The sequence below is a fragment of the Canis aureus genome, chromosome 5, assembly GCF_053574225.1.
Source record: "Canis aureus isolate CA01 chromosome 5, VMU_Caureus_v.1.0, whole genome shotgun sequence".
Taxonomy (NCBI): Eukaryota; Metazoa; Chordata; class Mammalia; order Carnivora; family Canidae; genus Canis; species Canis aureus.
The window spans coordinates 25139489-25155540 of NC_135615.1; the positions used below are offsets into that span (position 1 = coordinate 25139489).

The 16052-nt window shown below is 35.3% G+C and overlaps 1 protein-coding gene across 2 annotated transcripts in view; it reads left to right on the plus strand.

The window, feature by feature from the left end:
- Positions 1–16052, plus strand: part of UPF2 (UPF2 regulator of nonsense mediated mRNA decay) — a 102348-nt gene that overhangs the window by 70801 nt on the left and 15495 nt on the right. For both annotated transcript variants that reach the window (XM_077897233.1, XM_077897234.1), the window contains exons 15-19: positions 1457–1640; positions 6787–6926; positions 9432–9536; positions 9834–9932; positions 12797–12964. In XM_077897233.1, coding sequence (XP_077753359.1) covers positions 1457–1640; positions 6787–6926; positions 9432–9536; positions 9834–9932; positions 12797–12964 — 696 coding nt within the window. The remainder of the gene's footprint in view (positions 1–1456; positions 1641–6786; positions 6927–9431; positions 9537–9833; positions 9933–12796; positions 12965–16052) is intronic.

A 16052-nucleotide genomic window follows, 5' to 3' on the forward strand; every position in this document is an offset into this window, starting at 1 on the left:
ACTTTGTTCTATCACTATACCTGTGCAGCAGAGGACAGCTTGTTACTCCCTGGTTTTTTCAACTGATAAGAAAATGAGGGGAGTTAGGCAAATTTGAGAGTCAGATTGACTGTTGTATGTAATGACTATCTTAAGTTGGAGACTGTTGAAAACCAAAGTTTTGCTGCAAAATGTCAGCTGTAACTATCAGCATCAAAAGTAAACTCTCTTTCAGAAGAGTGTCCATATTGCATTCACTTTGAAATCCTAGCCTGAGAGAAAAAAGCCACTCAGAAATATCCCGGGGCAGAAAGAGACAAAAATATTTTCCATATTAATTAACATGCAGCAGGATATTACCTGGGAATTGGGAGCAAGGAGTGAGGGAGGCCTAAGGGGAGGAGGGTAATGTGTTCTCCTAGATTGGAGAATGGGAAGATCAGACGGAGAGGACCACCTGCAGCAGTACTTCTTAACTTTATTGTTATTTTTTTTAAGATTTACTTATTCATGAGGGACCGAGAGAGAGAGACAGAGACACAGGCAGAGGGGAGAAGTAGACTCTATGCAGGGAGCCTGACGTGGGACTCCATCCCTTGTCTCCAGGATCACACCCTGGGCTGCAGGTGGCGCTAACCGCTGAGCTACCCAGGCTGCCCACTTCTGAACTTTAAAATACATATGCACCACCCAGAGATATTGTTAAAATGCAGATTATAATTCATTTGGTCTTGGATGGGGGGGTGAGGGTCTAAGAGTCGGCATTTCTAACCAGCTCAAACAACTTACACTTTGAGTAGCAGGGACCTAGACCAACCTAGAGAAGAGAAAGCATCTGGAAGTATACCCATTTATATCCAAGCAAATTCTTGGGTTGTGCTTTTTAGTTAAACTTATGAATTACAAAGTAGAAAATAGAATGAAGGAACCAGGCTTGGAAGAGAGAGGGAAGATCTCTAAACAGTACCATATATATACAACAGCTGTTCAATAAATGCTTGTAAGTTCAATAAAATAATTTTACATTTTCAAAAACTGTATTTTCAGGTACTTTAATTGACCTTAGAAATCAAAACAGGTAGCATAGAGAAAATAATAAATAAATATCATAACTATGGGTTTGAATCTGGTTGCTTTTTGTTGTTTGGTAAAATAAATATTTAAACCCCATTTAGGGGTTTGGGAGTTGGATTTCTGCCTCTTTTCAGTACCTGGGAATTTATTTGGTATTTTATTTATGACTTTTTTCCTTGCCTTTAAAAAGGATTTTGACAGTTGTTATAAAAAAATTCAAATTACAATCAAATGGCTTAGAAACTGTAAGAGAATTATTATCGTTGACCATTAATAAAAATGGTGTTTTATACAACTTTTAAGCTTAGTTATTATAACTAGGTAACATTACAATATTTTGTTGTTTTAAAATATTTTTATTATTAATTTCTTAGAGCTAAATTTATTTTTCATTTGTTATCAGCGTTATGTTTGGTGGAAGAAAAGTTTGGAGGTTTGGACAAAAGACCATCCATTTCCTATTGACATAGATTACATGATCAGTGATACATTAGAACTGCTAAGACCAAAGATCAAACTTTGTAATTCTCTGGAAGAATCCATCAGGCAGGTACACGACTTGGAACGAGAATTCTTAATAAAACTAGGTAAGCAATTAATTATAGAGGAAAAATGAAAATGATATTTGACAGATTGTTTCTAGAATTTGCCTTATATTGTTATATTTGCTTTTGTATACTTTCTGTTTTCAGTGTTGAGTGTTATATAATAGTGTTAGTTACGTCCTCGGTGGCATACTTCTTGATTTCATTAAATCCCAAATTAGAGGAAAATAGTCATGTAAGACTTGAAGGAAAGGATAGTGATGGAAAAACACCATCCTCTCAGCCTCTCTTAATTTTTTTAGAATTTTCAGTTGCTAATACAAAACACTTTTGATGAAAGCATCTCATATACACCTCCCTGACTCCTTGTTTTCAACAAGCATTATTTCCTAAGATATTAGTTCAGGCTGGACACTGTAGAGGGAGTATCTGTTAGAAGTTTGGAGCTACCCTGTGGAATTTCAGACCTTATTCTCTGGGAGAGTTGTCTCTCTAACAACTAGAGAAAATGTGAGAATTATGTGCTGCAGAAGAATTGGTCTGTTTACTTTCATCTTTCTGAGACTTTTCTGGAAGAAGAGTTAGCTCTTGAACAGCTCCCACAGGAGACTGTAGGAGCCGACTAACTTTGTCAATGGAAATAACTGGAATGAGGTGCATACCAACCTGGTTTGCTTGCTAATAGTTCTTAGCATGTTAGCATGTTTATTATAATTATTTCAAAATAACATGTTTTTAGGCTTTGAAGCTAGTGTTTTTGTTTCCTGCTAGCACTTGGTACCCATATGCCTGTCGTTAGGAGATCCTTGAGCTTCACCATTTATGCCAATTGCATAAACTTGCTATGTTACGTATCTAAAGAACTGCTTTTCATAACAAAGGTATTCGTGACTTTTTCCTCTAAAACTATTTTTTTCATATTATATCCAGCATTTTCCATAGGATTTCTTTCTCCAAAGGTCCATCCTCCTTTGGAGAATGTTTACTGTTATCTATTTGAGCAGTAATTTTAAAGGTGCTACTGATTGTGCAGCTATTCACTTTTTTACCATTCCACACAGAAGGACTTACGTGATTTCTTTCATCCTTTGAACTTTGTCCCAAGTTATCTTTTTTTTTTCCTTTTCAGATTTCTGATTGTATAAAATGATCATATCAAGAAGAGTACTAATTTATCTTAATTATTTCCTTTACTTCAAACACCTTTTTATTTTAAATATTTATTTGAGAGAACAGGAGCAGGGAGGAGGGGAAGTGAGGAGAGGGAGCAGCAGACTCCCCACTGAGCAAGGAGCCTGACAGGGGGTTCCATCCCAGGACCCTGACATCATGACCTGAGCCAATGGCAGAGGCTAACCCACTGAATCACCCAGGTGCCCCTACTTCAAATGCTTTGATATACTTAAGTCTTAGCCTTGTTTCCCCAAAACTTTTACAAATGGAACTCTGTGTATGGGGTCAGGTAACACTAGTTTGACACCTAGTTTGGTAGCGATAAAGAATATAGTAAGTACGCTTTATCCTTTATAGACCAAAGGGTTAAATTAAAGGACCTCAGGCTTCTTTTAAGGGGTCTGTTCTTGTTTAGAATATGGGAAGGAAAAACAGGCCACCATTTGTGAACCAAGCTCCAAAGATGATGGCAGCTAGAATCAATATGCTCCCTGCTTCCAAGTTGTCCCATTTTCCTCTGTTTTAGAGTGTAAATATCAGGAGGAAGATGTACATGAATGAATCTATATTAAATCTATTTCTTATTTGATAAACCATAAGATAACATATTTTGCTTTTGGAATTTTTTGTTTTCAAGCACTTTGTAAATTCATTATTATTTTAACTTGATAACATCCCAGTGCTAACATAATAGTTCATGAGAAAGCACTACAAAGTTCCCTTGTATTTTTAAAGTCATTTTAATTATTAAAAGTAGTACTTGTTTGGGCATATGGGTGGATCAGTCAGTTAAATGGCCAACTTGATTTCATTTCAGGTCACGATCTCAATGTCATGAGGTCAAGCCCCACAGCAGGCTCTGCACTCAGTGTGGAGTCCACTTGAGGATTCTCTCCCTGCTCCTCCCTCACTTATGCACTCTCTCTCTCTCTCAAATAAATATATCTTAAAAAAAAAAAAGTAGTACTTTTTGATGGCAGAAATTGTGAAAAATACCAAGAAAACAAAAATCACATTCCATATACAAAGATGATCATGTGTTAACATTTTTTGGTATATGTTCTGTTCTTTAAGATTTTTTCGCACGTTTGCAGTTTTAATAACTGGACTTTTTCTTCCTAATATTATGAAATTTCTTCCTGACATGAAATATTTTTCATTTCTTAATTGGCCGTATTCCTTTGTATGAATGTGCCATAATTTATTTAATCCTGTTATTTGACACTTAGGTTCTTTCCAGTTTTATGTTACTATAAGTAACATTTTTGTGTGTTAATTTTGTATATCTTGGTTTTCTAAGTATAGACATAGAATTATTGGCCAAGACATCCTCTTTAAATATAAGAACAAAACCAATATGGTTATAGGCAATATAATTTAATCTGGTTTGGAACTTTTAGATTGTATTGTAGTATAAGGAACAGAAATGAGGGAAACAGGTGAAAAGAAAAGGTACATGAATAAATTATAAAGCCAACAGTGTATTTCACAAATCAGATATAAAATCAGTAGAACAGAATAAAAGGCCTAGAAGCACCTCCAATTAAATAGAAAATAATTTACTATCTAATGAACTAGGAATCTTAAAAATAGGATAAGGACAATGGATCAGCATTTTGGAGTAAAATTGATACAGAGCCACATCTTCCTAAACTGCAGACGGATTAAAGAGTTAAATACTTATTTTTAAAACTGGATCTCCAAATATTTGGAGAGGTATTAATTTTCCCAAATTCTAAAACAGTAGAAGAAAGCGCTCTCATGCAAACAGCTTTTATACAATAGAAAAATAAAGTAAAAATAGTTTCCATGCCAGGTTAGTTTCACTTACACAAAAAGCACAGGCAAATTGGTAATAAAATAGAATGACATAGTTACATACGCGAGTACAGCTGAGAGTTGGTGTTTTTGTTGAGTACTATCTGATGCTAGAATGACACAGGAAGGTAATGTTAGTCATTACTTTAGTCATTGACAAATCAACACTCGGTTAACCTGTCAAGCCAGGAAATGCACAACCTGTCTAGTAAGCAGAGAAGTGTAATTTAAAGCAGTCTGCAAGGAAGTTTTACAATTATTACTATCTCTGTTTTGAGCAGCAGAACTGAGGCACAAAGCAGCATTTTGTTGTTTGTGTTTTGTATTTTGTTTTCCCGGTGTCCTGTGAGTGTACATTTTTACCTTCGTTGTGTATTTTAGATCGACAGTGTCCTGGGGATCAACAGCTGGATAATTATTATACTGTTCAGCAAATGCAAGATATATTTATAAATTGCTTTTGAAAGTAACCTGCAATGCAAATAAAAATGTGTTAGAAATAGTATGTATTTTCCTTACAAATTAGAAGTATGACTATCAAAATAAAGCAACCTATACGTTATAGTTCTTCCCACAGTGTGTTTTAAGTGGATAGAAAGAAAAAAGGTGTAAGGATATTTCATGTGCACACTGTGATATTTTTGCTGAGAGTGTTTAGACAATCGTGACTTTAAATTTTTTGTCTTTGATAACCTAAATAACAATCCAATATTCTGCTTCTTGAAGTTCCTATAAATAATAAGTTAATATATAAAATTTACATGTATAAAATCTAGAATATATTTGTATATGAAAACTAATAGGTGATGAGAGAAAATATTTTAAGTTAATGGATTTTCATTCCAAAACACCATCTTTTCTCAGCATTAATTTTCCTCTCTGAGCATTATCCAACTTTTTAAAATTTTTTTTATTTCCACACTTGAGTGTACCAACTTTAATCACCTTGTACTTTCATATTTTTGTTAGTTCTTGGTTAGTTTCTTAGACTTAAGACACTGGAATAATTTTTTTACTCTTATTGATTAGGTTATTCAAACTCTGGGCTTCAGTATTCTTCAGAATGAAAGAGTTAAATCATTACATGATTGCTGAAGTTTCTTTCTGCTCTAAGAGTCTGAATAAACAAGGATTTACTAAGCATCTACTGTGTGTTTATCAATTGGGCTCTGATAAGTTTTGAATATAATAGTTCTTTGTCTTCAAGGGTTCTTATGATCTGATGTAATATTTGCGAAATCATTAGAGAAAAACATTACATGGTGTATCCTTAAATGTAAGATGCTATGAGCTATTCTCCAAGTGCTTTAGGAGCAAGTAGGAGGAAGAGTGATAGATTCAGGTATTCATTGTGTTTACACAGGAAGTAAAATTTAGACTGAGTTTTAGAGAATATATAGGGAGGACTTGAAAGTGCACATTGAGGATATTCTCTATTAAGAATATCAGATGAGCAAGAGTCCAAGATAGTATGTTTTGTGACTGAGAAGACCCAGCTATAGAAGGCTGCAGAAGAAGAGAGAGCACATCAGATAAGGCATCTTGCAAATAGAGTGGCTTGGAATTTATATGTTAATTAAGAAGAATTGATGAGATAGTGAGATATGGATGAATTTGGGAGGTGGAAGCAAATTCCAGCCAGGAAGTTCCCTTAGGAGGAAAATGCTCTTACTGAAGAAAAAAAATGAAGCCCTTTGGTGACACACTTTTGTCTCCTTCCCTTATTAGTCTTCATGTGCAGGCACTCAGATTGATAGCCAAATGTATGTTCTCCATAAAGGCAACATAACTTTATATCTTTCATGTTTGAGAGATTCTGAGACGTCACTTGATAAAAAGTGTGACCAAAGCTGCATCTTACATGGTTGAGGTTGTATTTTATATGCTGGTATATGTTGTCTGTGTTCTTCTGAAATGGAGATAAACAGAAGCTGAAAGAGAAAAAATACATATATGTTTGTATACACATATAGATGCTGGTTTATATATATGATGAATGTTTACTGCTTTTTTTGTTGAAATGAAAGCCTCTAATTTTTATAAAATGTTTTTCAAATAATTTTAAATTGTATTCTTATTTTAGTCTGAGAAATTGGCTGCTGAATTATCTTACTTGATACATACTTTTGAATTAAGTTGTATAATATTGAAAATTTACCCTTTTTAATGTACTTTTCCATTTTCTCCTCATTTCAAGGCCTAGTTAATGACAAAGATTCCAAAGATTCTATGACAGAAGGAGAAAATCTTGAAGAGGATGAAGAAGAAGAAGAAGGAGGAGCTGAAACTGAAGAACAATCTGGAAATGAAAGTGAAGTAAATGAACCAGAAGAAGAGGTGATGACTTTTATTTATAGCCAATAGGTACATTTGTACAAGAGTATATTGATTATTTAAGCCAGACTTCCTTAATGTATAAAATAAAATCTCCTTAGTTTTTTTTATAGGAACTGTAACCAGTAGTGTATTTCTGTTAGAAAACCCATGGAATTAAGGTGTTTTTTGTTTGTTTGTTTTTATTTTTAAGAAAATCATAGTATTGATCAGAGGATCATAGGACATTTTTTTATTAGGACCATTTTGAAGAGTAGATTTTGCTGCTGCATTATTTAAACAGAATCTAATAAATTAAACATCCTTAGTAAATTTGTCACCGAAAAAGTGACTCATTTTCCTACAAATTTCTTATCTGAAGATTTGGGATGTATTTCCTCTTTTTCAAAAGTAAATGTCTATAATTTTGAAAGTTGTATCATTTTTAACCATTGCTTACTTTTCCATTTGCAGTTGTGAATATCCTACATGATTTATGTTTGTTTGCTAAGTATAGAAAAATAACAGTGTTCAATTGATGTTGGCCTGAGCCTCATCCAGAAGGAGAAGTGAAAAGATGTGGTTTAATAAATGAAGTTGGAAGAGTTTGCTTCTCCTCCTACCTGAGACCACTCTTTCCCACAGCTGTTCTCCAAGCATAGGGAGAACATTGTTAGAGAAGATAGGTTGATTAATAAGAGCAGTGTGAGATATTCAACTGCTTGCTTCAGCTGTGAAAGAAAAGGTCTAGAGTTCACTCTTCAGACAAGTTGTACTTTGTTTTCATCTTGGTCCTCACCTTGGTCCTTGGCTCCATATGGCCTGTTGAAGTTATTCCTAGCACCCAAATGAAAATATTTCCTCCTGAATATCAGCTGTGTAAATTTAAAGATAACTTTAAAGTAAATGTTCTGCTACAATTTAATATTTTGTAGCATTTACATAATTTAACAGTAAGTACAAGATTTATCATTGTAAATGCAAATAATATTTACATTACCATTTCTCATACCACCTACCTCTCATGAGGTAGGTGAGAAAATAAGGCACAGGTAAGTTAATTTGCTCAAAATCTCATAGTAGGAAGTGGTGAGCCAGTATCTGGACTCAGACAATGTGACTTGTGTGCTGCCCCTCCTGCTTTCCTCAGCCAGCGTTTGTGATCCATTCACTTCCTGATCCTACAGATTATTGTGTAAAATAGGGATTAGGATAGTGGAATTCTTGTTCAGCATTTCAATTTCAAAAGTTAATCCATTTTATTTTGCCTGGGTAATATAATAAAGGGTAAGGAGAAAAAAATGCATTTTAGCTTAGTGTAACTTAATTTTTGAATAGGAAGTATTTATTAAATGTTAAGAAATGATTACTTTTTTCAAGCAAATTTAAGAGCATCTCTTAAGAGCAAATTTGATTTTGAATCATAAACTTATGTTTTAAAAAGTCATTACATTTGAAATAAGTAAATGTATTTCTTACATTCCCAGAATATTTCCACTTCAGAAACAGTAAAAAAAACTTCAAATATCTATATAGTGAATTAATAAGACACTATTTGGACTGTGGGAATTGTTATGTATACCAAAAGAGTTATAACATTTAAATAATTCATTTTCTCTTGGATTATTTCTCATTCACTATTTCTCTTAACACAATGAAAAGAAGCTGAGTTTAAGTGTAGACTTTTTTTTAAACTGAGAGTGAATTGTGTTGTTGAAAGTGGAAGAATAGGCAGATGGGTACAAACTGTGTGCTTTTTGTGTGTGTGTGTGTGCCCTTTTGAAAAATCACTCAAGTTCTGTCCAGTCTTCTGTTTGAAAAAGAAATTTGGCTGATAGAAGAAGAGCTGGGGACATTGGCAGGAGAGGATGGAGAGAAGTGGTGAGGGGGATCAGAATGTCTAGTTCCTCTGCTTAATAAGGAATGTGTCTTCGGGCAAGTCACTTAATTTATCCAAGCCTTAGTTTTTTCATGTATAAAAATGAAGACATGAAAGCTTATCCTACCTTCCTCAGAATTCAGTAGAGCAAACAAAATGAAGTATGTGAGAGCACCTTCCAAGCTGAGGTGCTTTATACAATGTAGCACTTTATAAATTTAGTGTCCTTGCTTTCAGCTGCTAACCATGTTAAATTTGAACTATTTATTGAGTTTCATTCCAGAGTTAGATGGGTATTAAAGAAATACTATGAGAAATATAGTCTCAAAATAGGGAAGAGAAAAAAAATAGGGAAGAGAAATAACACAAAAGGTTCAGGAAGCTCATTCCTTGTGCAATTCAAGGAAGAGTCTCTACAAAGGATCTTTGTATTATTAGATCAGTAGAAGATAGTGAATGGGTTTTCAGCTACTGGTGTGCATTAGTTTTCAGTTAAGGCTGCCAGCTGACTTTGCCCTGAGTTGTAGGCAGACTGCTGGAACTTGAGAATAATGAACGATTATACAGAAGTATTTGAATCTTAAGGCATGTAAAATATAGTAACCCTTTTCAAGATGTTTTAATTTTCCACTAATGTTAAATAATTTCAGGAGGGTTCTGATAATGATGATGATGAAGGCGAGGAGGAAGAGGAAGAGAATACTGATTACCTTACAGATTCCAATAAAGAGAACGAAACTGATGAAGAAAATACTGTATGTATGGCTGAAAACTGACTTTTGAAATCATGCAACATTCTCATTATTATTTTAGTTTTAGTCACTGAAGGTGTATTTCTTGTGATTATTGAAAAATACTCCTTTGGAAATTCATTTTCAGTTTGTTTTCCTAAGTACTTTACTATATTAATAAGTTTTTTTAGCATAATCATATTACATACTTTGCTTATTCATTCATTGAGTTATGTTGAACCAAGTTATCAGTACAAAAGACTCTGTTCTCCAAAACTTTATAGTTAAGATTTGTCTGGTTTCTTGTTTTGTTTTAATAAGGAGGTAATGATTAAGGGAGGTGGACTTAAGCATGTACCTTGTGTGGAAGATGAGGACTTCATTCAAGCTCTGGATAAAATGATGCTGGAAAATCTTCAGGTACAAATCGGTTACTCTACTCCTTAAGTGTCTTCTCACTATAGAATACTGCAGCATGTTCAGTTCTGGAGACAGGGGTCTCCGCATGTAAACATTTGCCTCTGCAGCAGCTTTTTCCTCATTTATACAGCTTGCAGCTGCCAGTACTTCTTGTATCCCACATCCCCATTTGCACATTTCTTTGATATACACTGCGGGAAAATAAATAGTAGTAGTAAATGTAAGACTTAGAACAGAGTAATTTCACTATACCAGTCTCTGCCTTTTCTCTCTGAAGTCCTATCTGTTTCTAAGACCTTTTTACTTCTAGTTTGTTTAGGATTCAAACTTTGCCAAAGATAAATATTTGGAGAAATTTAATATACCAAATTCTTAAGTTTGATTTAAAATTTGAACAACTTATTGTAAATATTTAGAGGAATATTGGTCATTCATTTGATGTTTAAAGAACTGTTGTTTAATATATTCTTGACAATACCCTGGATTTTATAAAAAGCTCCATCTTCGCAGTAATTTAGGTTAATTATATTTTTCATTAGTTAGAGGTCATATACCTTGGACTCTTTACTACCACCTTGTATATGGCTGTTGTTAAACCCATTAGTGACTCAAGGAAAGAGCTTCTTTTGGGGAAAGGGAATGAGGGCCCTATGCTGTAGGCTCATTGGAAAATAGGGAGGAAGTAAAAATACTAGATACAGAGACAAGGGACTTTTGAGGAGTTTTACTAGAAAGGGAGGAGAAAGGGGGAGGTAACGAGGTAAAAGAGGAGGGCTATTTTTAGGATGGAAGATATTATAGTCTTTCTGAGCTGATGGAGTAGTTCTTTAGGAAAGAAATACTGGATTTTACTTTCATGGATGCTACAGGGCCAGTAGCTATGATAAGGTACAAATTCATGTTTTAGGTATATTAGGCCAATTTGCTTCTTCCTACTTATTTTAAAGTTTCTTCATATATAAAAATATCATGAAGTCTTAAATTCATGTTACTTAGGAGCATAAGTTATCAAATAAGACATAATCATATTCCCTTTGGAGAGACAGATAAGCAGTTTATTCCCTTTGTAGGCTATATATATAGCCTACAAAATAACACAGGGTTCATAGCTGTACTATAGCAACAGATCCTATAAGCCAGTGATGCTGAGTGATGCAGCCAATCAGTGACCCAGGATTTTTTTGTTGATTGAAAAAAATTAGGTAAAATCATGCTGAAAATCACTGATAATCAAAGATAAGCAAATTAAGATGAGCCTTTTTATCAGATTATCAGATATTAAGATAATAATACCCATTGTGGTTAATATGGATAAACATCTACATTTGGAATATGTAAATTGGCCCAGCCTTTTAAGAAAAATTTAGTATGCCTGTCAAATGGGCATGCTATTTGATCTAAAAATTTACCTTACTAACTTTCTCTCAAATGCATGAAATTAAATATACTAAGATGTCATACTGTAATAGAAAAAAAAGTCTAGACTGTCACTAGAGGACCAACTATATAAGTGAGGCGAGCTATGTAATTAACTCTGTATATACAACTAGAAAGACACCCGTGACAGAATCAAAAAGAAGAAAAACGTGTGTAATATAGAACAGTATACATAGTTGCAGCTTATATTTATATTAGTAAGTAATTTATGAATCAAGTGATCTAACCTGATCTTTTCAGATTTTAAGTAAAAAGTCTTTATAAATCTTACAAACCTTGGAGAACTTCTGGCAAATTCTAATAAATTGGAGCTTAGAAATAAAACTTTACACCTTTATTACCTTTTTATTTGATGTGAAGTCTTTTGAAAATAGGGAGCCTATATCAAAAGACCATTTAAATTGTAGTAAAGCAATTTCAAAACCTTCATGGCCTTTCAGGATTACCTGCTTAGCTTTGAAGAATCATGCTCAGCTCTTTCCTCATTTGTATTCCATCAGCAAATATAGAAAATACATGCAGTTCCTGAAATGCACCATGCTGTTTCATGCCTTTGCTCTTGCACCTACCTGTTCTTCCCCTTCCTAAATTCCCTCCATATCCCCAAATTGCTCTGCTACCATCTACTTATTAGAAATCATATGAAGCCTTAAAGGCATTCTTAAGTCTCCCATTTTTATTCAGTCTTTTATGAAATCTCACATGTACCCACTCCCAACCAGACCTGTACCCCCAACCCAGGTTATATATATAACTTGGGTAAATTGTGATTAATTTATTTCTCTCTCTTACTTAAGTTATGAGCTCTGAGGGTAGAGACTATGTTTTTAGTATTAGTACCCCTAAGCGTAATGCACAGTAAGTCTTCAATAAAGGTTTGGTTAAATAATTGGTTGATAAATCCAGTGTAAATGTTAAAAACGGTATTAACAAAGCAAACAAATCTGAACATTAATAGATTTCATTCATTCTTAAATATTAATTGAGCACCTGTGGTATGTAAAACACTGCTAAGAACACCCCGGGAAGGGTGTCCAGTGCTGAACCCCACTAGCCTAGTGGAAGATTCTCACAGATGAGCAGACACTTATGACACAGGATAATTATGACGGAAGATGTGTGGTATGGGTATGCATTTCAGGAGCAAGTGAAGTTAGGAGAACCGACAGCATTGTGTTTGGGCTTGGGAGAGGCTGCAGAGATAAACAGGAGCCAGTCACATAGGCCTGCCAAGTCATATGTAAAGAGTTGGGAGCAGGGTGGGGTGGGGGACTCCATTTCAGCTACCTCTCAGAAAGATTACTTTGCCTCTAATAATTAGTGTGTTTTAAGAAATATGGCACTGAATGAATTGTTTGCAACTTGTATTTACATATACTGACGTGTACCTTAGAGTATATTTATATTTTTTCATTTCCGTTTTTAAGCAACGAAGTGGTGAATCTGTCAAAGTGCACCAACTTGATGTTGCTATTCCCTTGCATCTCAAAAGCCAGCTGAGGAAAGGGCCCCCACTTGGTGGTGGGGAGGGAGAAACAGAGTCTGCAGACACGATGCCGTTTGTCATGTTAACTAGAAAAGGCAATAAACAACAGGTAAGAGACTGTCCTCTCTACATTCACAATTGATTGTTCGCAAGTTTAAGTAGTAACTGTTTTGTAGGTTCTAAGTTTATCATTTGCCTATAAGAGGAAAGAGTTAGAAATATTTAAAGTATTCAGTGGTAGAAATAATTTTATTTATTATATGTATGGAAGACACATCTGACTTCTGTTGAATGGATACTTTTAAAGGAAAGGACATTTAAATTTTAAATTCTTATATATTAGAATATATAAATAATTTGACTTTCAGGAGGAAGGTTTCATAAGTAAGCTCAGGGTAGAAAAGGAAAGGAAGATGATGACAGATACAGCTCAAGAAAATCTTCATTTGTTAAGATTTCTCTTGAAAATCGTTTTTTGGGGGCACCGGGTGGCTCAGTTAAGTGTCTGCCTTTGGCTCAAGTTGTAATCCCAGGGTGCTGGGATTGAGCCCCATGTCAGGTTCCCTACTCAGCAGGGAGCCTGCTTCTTCCTCTCCCTCTGCCCTCCTGACCCTACTTGTGCTCGTTCTCTCTCTCTCAAATAAATACCATCTTAAAAAAAAAAAAAGAAAATCATTGTTTTTTTACCTTTGATCCTTTTCCATTCTCCTTATACTGCTTCCCCATCTTTCCTTATCTTATAGACGCTCCTCAAAATCATTTCCCTGACTGCTAGTTGTTACTTTAGAGATTTATATACTCATTCCTCAAACACTTACTGATTATTGAGCATCTACTACTGCCAAAAATACCAGCTGCTGAGGCTATGGGGATAGATAAGATAAAGTCCTGTCCTTGTGAACTCACATCCTGCCAAGGGTGATAGACAAATGTATTTGCAGAATGCAACGTGCTATGAAGAAAAAAAAAAAAGCCCAATTCTCAGACACAGCTCTAGGATATATCCCCCATCACCAGTTCTATAAAAGTTTTCCCACATTAACATTATGCCTCCTAGCATTGATGGGATCTTGTGATAATCGGCAACATTTTTTTATTCAGCTTTTAGTGGTATGTAAAATAATGGAGCATCTTAAAATTAAGGGAATGTTAGATTCTATGAAATATGGTGGCTACCACAACTTAGAGACAAGCTGTATTCTTTCAGTTAGTCCTGTAACAGGTAATTTGATGTTCACTGTATGCACCAGGCACTGTCCCAGGTGCAGAATGTACAGCAGTTACCAGAGTCCCTCCTCTGGAGGTGGTGAGGGGAGACTTTTCATTCCAGTGCTGAGAGGCAGACAGTGAAGAAATATATAATGTTGGGCAGCCCAGGTGGCTCAGCAGTTTAGTGCCGCCTTCAGCCCAGGGTGTGATCCTAGAGACCCAGGATCGAGTCCCACGTCGGGCTCCCTGCATGGAGTGGAACCTGCTTCTCCCTCTGCCTGTGTCTCTGCCTCTCTCTCTCTCTCTCTCTCTCTCTGTCTCTCAGGAATAAATAAATAAAATCTTAAAAAAAAAAAAAAAAGAAATACATAATGTCAGGAGACATGGGGAAAATGCTATGAAGGAAAATAAAGTAAAATAGAGGCTAGAGAGAGACTGGGGTGTGGAGAGAGGGGTGCTGAAGGTGATGGTCTACAAGACCTCTAATGAGAGAACATCTGTGATGGAAAGGATAGTTGTTCCTCTCCACTAGTACAGCCACGAAGAGATGACGCCCAAATTAATTTTTATCTTTGCTTTTGTCAAGTAACCTCTCCTATACTCAGAGGTTCAGAGTTGTTCAGGATACCATTATTTTGCTATATTGCAAGTAAATCTTGAGGTGCAAAACTGTACACCACTTAGAATCCTGGCAAGGAGGGCCAGGGAAGGCTTCACATCACATTGTATGTCAGTAGTTCACTTTGGCTTAGTCTTGGTGCACTGCTGTGTCTTTCAGAAACTGCCTTCATAATTCTTTTCCCGTCATGGCCCCTCCATCCCTGTTGCTGGGGTTATTGCTTTTTTAGGAGAGCTCTGTCCTCATCCACCCTTAGGCCAAGTTTGAGCTCTGGCATTTCCCCCGTACCCCCATCCTCTACTCAGCCCCTAGGAAAATAAGGGGGTGTTTTGACCAAGATCCTACACTTGGTCTTGAACCAAGATCTTTGCAAAACTGCTCTCCTCAGAGCACCTGAAACTGCCAGTTCATCACGGTTCGCAGGATTCTCAAAGCCCAGAGTTTGTTTTCTTTTTTAGGGATTACTTCATTCTCTGAGCTTCACTTTTTTATTTCATCATTACATTTTAGGTCTGCTTCATTCTCTGTTTTCTTTAAAAGCTCTTAGCTCCTCCCCTGTGCCCCATACCAGATTTTTTTTTTTAAGATTTTATTTGTTTATTCATAAAAGACACAGAGAAGCAGAAACATAAGCTGAGGGAGAAGCAGGTTCCCTGTGAGGAGCCTGATGCGGGATTGTGACCTGAGTCAAAGGAGACTCTCAACCACTGAGCCACCCAGGTGTCCCCCCATACCAGATTTTCTGAGCACAAAAGAGTTTTTTTCCATTGTGAAGGGCAGTACATGGCAACTTCAGTTAGATACGTCTGGTTCCCATTTCAGTTCTGCTGAATGTTTGTATCACTGGCAAACATCTTGTGAACCACTTTTCTTTATTTTTATTTATTTGAGAGACAGTATGAGCACAAAAGTTAAATAATCTGTTTTCTTCATTTGTCCTTCCCTTTTGTGAGGCACATGTGAAAATTCATTTTAACTTTGTCAAGTCATAGCCAGTTTGACCTTTTTAGAACATGTAGGCATAAATTAAACCATAGCCTGTCCTGAGAAACTTCTGCGCTTTGAAAGGTAAGTTCATTTCAGCAGTCTTAAATTCTAAATTGCATTGATCAAAGTAAAAATATGTGTTCATTTTTTAGAAGGAATATTTTTGGCGTATATATTCTGTATAACCCATATAACTTTATACAAAACGAGGAATGGAAATTCATATTTCTTAAAATATGAAAGTTTAATTTTTAAGGAAACATTTTCATTGAACTTTATTAAAAATATTAAACATGAAATGAGAGCTCAGAGTACTTGGTTATTAAGTACATTTTCAACTCATAAAGTTTATTTGGAATTTTGGAAAGTGTTCAATTTTAGG